Source organism: Camelina sativa, chromosome 20 (assembly GCF_000633955.1).
Source record: "Camelina sativa cultivar DH55 chromosome 20, Cs, whole genome shotgun sequence".
Lineage (NCBI taxonomy): Eukaryota > Viridiplantae > Streptophyta > Magnoliopsida > Brassicales > Brassicaceae > Camelina > Camelina sativa.
The window spans coordinates 5,734,109-5,742,438 of NC_025704.1; the positions used below are offsets into that span (position 1 = coordinate 5,734,109).

At 36.5% G+C, this 8,330-nt stretch overlaps 2 protein-coding genes across 2 annotated transcripts; one reads left to right on the plus strand and one right to left on the minus strand.

Annotated features, from left to right (window-relative positions):
• Positions 3,855-4,913, minus strand: LOC104769523. Its single transcript, XM_010493749.1, has one exon. The coding sequence runs from the start codon at positions 4,859-4,861 to the stop codon at positions 4,019-4,021; it is 843 nt and encodes a 280-aa protein (XP_010492051.1). The 5' UTR covers positions 4,862-4,913; the 3' UTR covers positions 3,855-4,018.
• LOC104769524 lies at positions 6,833-8,265 on the plus strand (the record flags this gene model as incomplete). Its single annotated transcript, XM_010493750.2, is given in 3 exon segments — positions 6,833-7,597; positions 7,808-8,048; positions 8,148-8,265. Coding segments are annotated over 3 exon segments (973 nt in total), but the record flags the coding sequence as incomplete, so codon positions are not given.

Below are 8,330 nucleotides of genomic sequence, written 5' to 3' on the forward strand. Positions count from 1 at the left end.
TTTTTTTTTTTTTTTTTTTTACCAATGGATTGTGGAGATTAATTTACCAACGAATGAATCGCCTCAATTTTTCTCGAATGATGTCATAAAAGTAGGGGTTACGTTTTCGTTTTCTTTTTAGTATACGTCATATATGGGTCTACGTTTTTCTTTTTGTCGAACGTCATTTTATCCGTGCATATTTTATAAATTATCTCTTTATTGAGTTTGATCAATCAAAGTCTACTATGTTTTGAAATCCACATACATTATATAAAAAACTTCCTTAATAAATTAATGTGATAGGATGGTTCTTAATTACACACACAAGTCTATTCCGAGTTTTGAATACACGAGTTGTTTTTTATCGATGGACCATCAAATTTTATTGACTAGTTACACGTGGAAAAATAAAGGAAAAGTATGTAGTTTGAATCGGTTTCTTCGTTCCTTTGCTATAAACGATGACTAAAAAGATGTTCATAATCATTGATTGCGAGATATATATATCACATATATATATTACTATATGGTTATAAGTTATAAGTTATAACCTATTGCATGATGAATAAAATTCCAGTTTGTTGTTTTTTATCGAATTATTTACCAATTGCGTAAGATATATATTTTGACGCATTTTGTTTTTTTGTTCCTTTCCTTTTTTTTGCTTCCTTGGCGAGATAAAGAAAAGTAAGACTATTTCCATGGCTTGTTTTGGACGTCAGTAAAAATATATTCATATGGTAGTAGTCGAGGAATTTTTGTCAAACTTTTAACCCTTGTAGAAGGGGAGCAAGATAATTTTACCCGGCACAGACGACGTGATTGATAAATAATAATAATTCTGCGAGGTTTGAAAGTTGAAACCAGTAACCAATTAGTATTAATTAATTTCAAACAGGAAAACAAAAGTAGCACACCATTTACTGTTGCTAGTCCATGTTTGCTTGACGACCATTCAAAGCCCCCGAAAGTAAAAAAAGAAAAGGTAGGACAATTCATTATTATCAAGAGATCATATGTTTTGAATATAGACTATATAGTACNATGAAAATATAGTTGAAAAATAATGTAATACCTGCCACCCAACTTCAATGCTGTTAACTTCTGAGACAGGGCCAGCCGTAACCCACATTTGTGCTAGGCTAAACTCTTTTTCGTTTGTATGTAAGGTCTCCACACGTTTATATCCGCTTTGGCTCCATGAAACTTTCCGTCTACTTTAACTACGGCATACTATAGATGTACATATACATATAATAAATTTAAGACATGCATATATATATGGATAAGGTACTAATAATAACTGCTTTTCAAATGCTTATTGAATTATATATGTACCTCATGAAGTTATGGATTGTCGTTCGATTTTTTTTTTCTTATATCTTTCAACCGATCTTCTTCGTAAAATATCTTCCCTACTCGTTCTTCTAATTTGGATACTGTTTTTGGGCATCTACCATTGATTGTCCAGAGTTGAGTCAACGTACTTTGATTTTTGGTGTTTGTAGATTCATTTTTTGATCCTTCTGGAAAAAAACTTGGTTGCATCTTAAAAAGAAATAACGTTAGAATAAATGAAGCTTATTAAAAATAATTAATGATAACACAGACATAGTAAGTTCAATAAATTTTTTTTTTGTCGGCTATCTCTTCTCATTGATTAAGCCAACATGGGCTTATTACAACAGAGATTATAATGTGAATTTTCGGAGTCCAAACCCAAATACAAAGCCCAAACATAAACCCATATAAATAATACAGCAAATAGGAAATTAGGTTTAGAGTGGACACGTGGTAGATACGTGTTAAACGCAAGGGTGTGGTGGAAAAACAACCGACTCAACAGTCCCCACCGTCGTTCCACCGGAGCTAAAATCCGATCGAATCTGAAAATTTTCCGATGAGAGAATCATCTTTTTCGCCGCAAGATTCCAGAAGATTTCAGCATCTCACTCCGAATTTCACCAAAAACTTTTGCAGTTTTCTTCTGAGTATGAAGAAACAGAGGTTCATAAATCTTCAGATCCGTTAACTCTGGAAGACGCGAGAAGATGAGATTGCCAAATTAGTCGCAAAACTTCGCTCTCCTAATTTGTTCTTCACCAGCCACGAATTCCTTCCAACACGATTCACAAACCAAAGGAGAAACCATCATCCAAAGCCGATAAAACGGCTACCAATATATGGTATGAGGATTTACTCTCCTTAAGAATAAGATCGAGCAATCAGAAGATCCAGAAACTCCGATCCACTTCTCAGCTTTTGCCTCTTCAACTGGTAAAAGAGGTTTAATGAGATCTGCAAAAGGAGAAAAAACGAAAAAACTAAAAAAAGATAGCCACAAAAGCTAAATACAGCTCGCACCTAGGCGAGAAAGAGAAACCGGACTTAGCCGGTGACAAAAAACCGACGACCAAAGTCGCCGGAAAATATAGAACAGAGCTTTCTCTCTCTGAAAGATTTTAGAGAGAGAAGAGAGAAAAAGCTTTTGGTAACTTTCGGGATATATATATATATGTGGGTGCTATGTAAAAACTTTGGGCCTGTTATGTGAGTCAATATTTGTTGTTGGGCTTAACAAGCATTTTGTTAGTACTTAGTACAGTACATGCTAGATTTGATTCAATTGAAATTGATTAAAGGTTTTGTGTAAGTGTTGGTTTAAACTAAACCAAAATGTTCGTTGCTCTATGTTGTAGTATAAAGTAGTGGAAACAGATTCCATGCCATCTTCTTCTTCTTCATATCTAGAGTCGTATTCACTTTAAACCTTTGTGATCGTGATCTAGAATATTTATGGGAGTCGCCTTGTAAGACTTTTGTGTGATTGTCCCATATGAATCTGCTGACTGACATTTGAACTTCATTAGCAAGTCACGTGGACAAGCAAGGATACTACTAGCTAGTAGACGATGGAAACATATACATTAGTTTCGTCTGACTATTTTCATAAAGGGCTATTCCAATTATTATCACTTACACTCTCAATAAACTGCTCACAATCATGGGATAAATTACCCGGATTAGACTTATATCAAGAGATGTCATTATATATAATTTTACTAATTTCAAAAGCACAAGTTATAAAAACACATCTTGAGATTGACCACATAACAACAAGGCTGGCCTTGAGCCCAAATATGAGAAGTTAGGCTTAAGAATATAGAATTTAATATAATTTTCTGGAATCAGAAAGATATGTTGGAGTTGGTTCCCATTATTGTCACCTACAAACTCAAGTTTTTTGATTCTTGCTTCTTTTAGTACTGAATCTTTTTCATTTTTTGTTTTAAACAGTTTAATTATTGTTGATGCACCACAATACATAACTGTGATTGAGGATTTGAGGGGGCCTCTTCAACTTCAGAGCTGATCTGGTTTGATCAAAACCCAAAACTATGTTTATATGAGACTTTCAAATACCTTTATCAGGTTTCCAACCCCCAAAAAATTAACTTACGGTAAAAAACATAAAAAATGACTAAAGAAACAAAATTAAGTAAATCAGTTGCTAAAGATCTACCCTATCTATATATGGATAGATAAAATAGCTAGATACGAGAATGAGACACACCACAGTCTCACTATGAATGAAGGGGATGCCTTAATCACAAGGAAAAAATATTGGTTGGCCCACTTTTCGAAACAGTCTACCTAATCCACAAAGCTTTGCTCCTAAGCAAAAAATACCCCAAAATCGCTGAACTACGCCTAGAGACAGACTAGAGTCTAACCACCAAATCAAAATTGACCACATTGCACATCTCTCCCGGTCTATTTTTTTTAACCACAATATCAATCATAGTAAGACTTGAGCTATATGGTTAAGAGAATCTGATGAACAGATGAAATATTGGATTAAAGGAGCTACATAACCAAGATTAGTCTAAAGTCATATCTTTTAAGAGAAAGAAAATAAAAAAAGCATAACAAGATTGAGATTTTTTATTTTCTGAATATAGCAGTACCAACAACAACAAAAAATTGAAAAAAAAGCATAATTTTTTTTTTTTTTGCCGATGATGCTTTTTTTTGTTTACGCGTTCGGATTCCAAAGCCTCCAAAAATTGGAATTGAACAAACCCAACACGTCCGGCAATACCTTCCTCGCTAATCCCTTGTGTCCCGTCACACTCCCCGCCGCCGCCGTCGGATAAACCACCACCGGAGATTCTTCATCTTCTTCAACAACAACAACAACAACCTCATCCTTCTCCGGCTCATCTCTTTCCCTCACCTCAGCTTCATCACTCAATCTATCTGGTGATGATGACGACGACATTTGTTGGCTCTCTGAAACAACAGTACTTTCTTCGGTCATTGGCTCCTCCTCCACGACGACGGGTTTAGTATCCGTATCCTTATCATCACTGACCCGAAGAAGACCCGGTTTATCCGAATCAGTAACCCGACGACCCGGTTTCTCTTTCTTCTTACCTCTCTTAGATTTGTTGCGAGAAGAGTTACCATCTTCACCACCACCAGTGAGATGATGGTTCTCGAAAGCTTCGATGATTTGATGAATAAGCTCACGATTCGGAGACGAATCCCAACGGAACCAGTAGTTAGTGTAACAATCGAAACACTCACAATCGAATACCGGTGGTTTGTGATTCTTGCTGCTCTTCTTCTTCGTCTTCTTCTTAGTCGAAGAGCTTCCTCCTTCTTTGCCAGAAATGGTGGTACCTCTTGTGATTAGGTAAGCAAGAACTTGTCTGTCTTCAGCTGATAGAACTGAGACCAGAACCAATATCGTTGCTGGTAAAAGCTTCAAAACAGAGAGAGAATCTTCATCTTCATCTTTGTTGAGATGGGTAGTTGAAGATGATGATGGAGGAGGTGGAGATGGGTAAACTTTTCCTTTCTTCTTCATTTTCATGGTTTCTTTTTTTCTTGGGAGAGACGATGAATGATGATGATGAACAGTCCAATGTAAGTGGAGAGAGATTTGTTTGTTTTATTTATTTTATTTATATTTTTCAGATAAGGAAGAGACTGTGAAGAAAATAAAAAGTAATAATTTATAAACTGTACTGTTTTTTATTTTATTTTATTATAGGGGAATTATGAGTCCAAATTATACGGCCCACTTCACTCGGCTTTTCTTTTTTGTTTTAATTTTTTTTATTCCAATAACCCATGCAAAGTTTTTTTGCTTTTTTATTCTTTTCTTACCATACTTTGTTTTTTCGTCGTATTATTTGGTTACAAGTGAAAAAGAAAAGAAAGTAAAAAACTTATCACATTTATGTTTATTTTTTCATAACACGACTGTTTTATTGGTTTAAGTATACAGACAATTTGCTATTTTAATAGACGCTTTATAAACATGATTTGAATTGTTTTTAAATTTATATGAATTGTTTTAAATTTATGTGAATTGATAAAAAAATACTTCACTGTTTATGAACGTAGTACACAAAAAACAGTACAAGTCAAGTTGCGGATGTTCTGAAAATAGTGACAATGTCTTGTCACCTCTGTTTAATTGTAAATGTCTTATCCAAGGGAATATAAAATGTATGTTGTTGTTGTTGTTGTTACAGTGAAAATCATTTAATGGATGCTTGCTTGCTTATTCAGATGTTAAATTACTTTAAACAATTGTTGGATATTGATAACCGCGACTTAATGTTTTTCCTCATATCTTCTTCTTCTTTGTTGTTTTTTTTGTCTTGTATCGGTTAATCATAGTGTAAACAATGCGAACGTTGGACATATTTTGCTAATAATATGTTAGTTAAAAATTCTTGTTGACCAAACCAAAAACAAAAGAAAGTTATAAATTTCTTAATTTCTCAGTAACAAATCTAGTAATAACAAATTTAAGCTTATCTTACCAAAAGATTCTAAAATCATTCATAGCTGCTATTAATGATTAGCCTGTCTGCTGAAAGATGCTCTTTTACTTTCCTTTTTTTAAGATTCGGATGGATTTGAGCCTTTAATAGTACTCTATCTATCTACTTACTACACCTGGCCAGTATTTGAACTTGAGGCCCGTCACCTATGGGCTTTCAAACACAAACAGCCCATTCTTTTCTGAACACACATCCAACACGCAGGCCTATTGAACCAGAAATTGCATCCAATCCAATTATTTTTGTTTTTATATCTGTGATTTTTAACATGATATGTAAAAGGTTGTAGACAAATTATTACGAAGGTAAAAACTTTGGTCTAAGAAGGTCGTCCAATGCTTATGCCCCAATATAGCTTCGAAAAACTTTCCATTTACTGTCTACTAAACATTATTAGGAGTTATATTAAAACATTAACTCTTTATGAACTCTTTATCCTCAATCCTCATGGAGGATTTGATTAGTCAACCAATTTAACTCGAATAAGCAAAAAAAAGGAAGAGCAAAGGATTTCCTTTTTTACTAGCCGTTACAGGTAAAAAAAAAAAAACCGTTTTCACTTTAACGCGCGATTCACGACGTTATTCACGCCGTCCAAGACAAGTCCGCGCACATGTGGCGCAGAGCCTTCTCGTTTTAAAAAAAATGCCCCCATCACTGACACAGATCATACGTGTGAGAAAGCTCTCTCATTGGTTAATACCGTTACTAAAAGCTGATGTGTCTTCCTATAATTGGCAATCTACCAAAAAGGAGGCACCATGTGCACGTTAGAGTATGATGCGCCAGCTAATAAAACGACAGGATTCAATATATTAAAATAAAATAAAATAAGTAAATATTGTGAGTGGCGTGGTCCACCGTAGCACGGTCAAGCCTCAGCCATTCGTTAGTCAGACGGAGTTAAAGTAAACCACTTAGATTTCGCCACGTGTTCACTTTCCTCTCCCGCGTTATAGTCTACACAGATCTAACCGTTAACTCCAACAGTCGTGTTCTCTCACCTCCCATATCTAGCCGTTGAGCCCAAAACTGTACATCTCTCTCTCTCTCTCTCTCCTCTTCTTGCAGTTTCGTTTCGAAAGAAAGAGAACGAAGAAGAAGAAAGAACGAAACCTGCAGATTTGTTTGTAAGAAAAAATGGGTAAGCTTTTGTGTGATTCCACGGCAACATTTCAATCTCCTTCGCCTACGGTTCCTTGGAGAGAGCCTTCAACAGCCGCCGCCGTATCTCTCGACGACGTGGATCTTGTTGACCAATCCGCGGCGGCTGCGGCGGTCGAAGCGGTGGAGAAGACGATGGAGGCGGCGGCTACGGCGTGGGATGAGGTTTTTGGTCTTGAGGAGCAGCAAAGACGGCATCTTAGCCGGCTTCACGCGAGGGGTGTGTTGTGGAAGCATCCTGGGAAAGACGATTCCTCTGCTTCCGTCGTTTTCCGTCTTTCCCACGGCGGAGAGGTTTCTTCCGACGGGAACTGTCTTTTCACCGCGTCGCACAAGGCCATGGAGGCGCGTGGGATCGACGCGCGAGATTTGCGGCGGCGTACGGTGAGGAGGTTTTTGGAGGATTTCGGATCTGCGAGCGAGGGTGAGAAGGAGGTTATTACGGATGCGATAAGGCATATGTATTCGCCGGATCTGAAGAGTGGTTGGGGGATTCATATCGTTCAGGAAGAGAAGTTGTTGGCCAAGAAAGATGAAAGGGAGACTCTAGATTCCGCCATTGATGAGCTTATTCAGATTGGGATGCAGAGGTACGTTAGCTCTTTTGTTTTTTGCTAACTCCAGATTCAGATCTGGTTTGAATGGATATGGAAATTAGGAAGTAAATGTTGCATTGTTGTTCTTGTCATGATTAAGAAAGTTGCAAACTTTAGGTGAAATTATGCTTCTTTATAATCAATCTCATTAAGGGTTTGTGTTGTTTATTGATTACTTTTGTCTCTTGTTTTGTTACATTGCAGAGAAACTGCGGCAGAGTCGATCTACAGAGAGAGGTGTCTGCCTGTGAACGATGGACTTAGTTGGGCTAAGTACATGTCGATTTCAGGGTCATCAGAGGATGAGTATGACATTATCACCTTGCAGTATACGGAAGATGGGTTGTTATCTGTAGAAGAGAACAGAGAAGGACATGCAGCTGCGTTTGGGGATGATATTGCAATTGAATGTCTCGCCACAGAATTCAAACGAGAAATCTATGTGGTGAGTAGTAGTGATCTATCTGCTTATCAAGTTTTCTTACTTGGTTGTGTTATTTTTAATTACATCAAAGTAAGGTTGTGAAATTTGTGTTATCTATAGGTGCAAGCTCATGGATCAGATGGGATGGTAGAGGAAGAGAACTGTGTGTTCTTCCTTCCACACAAACCAAGAAGTGAAGTCCTTGATGTCCCAGTCTTTCTTTTCATGAAAGGCACAGGTAGTTAATTACTAATAAAAAGACCAACTTGATAAAATCTTTCTCTACATTTATATAAATTAAGT

Coding starts and splice junctions, on each gene's coding strand:
- LOC104769523 (XM_010493749.1), bottom strand. CDS start 4,861: ATGAAAATGAAGAAGAAAGGAAAAGTTTACCCATCTCCACCTCCTCCA.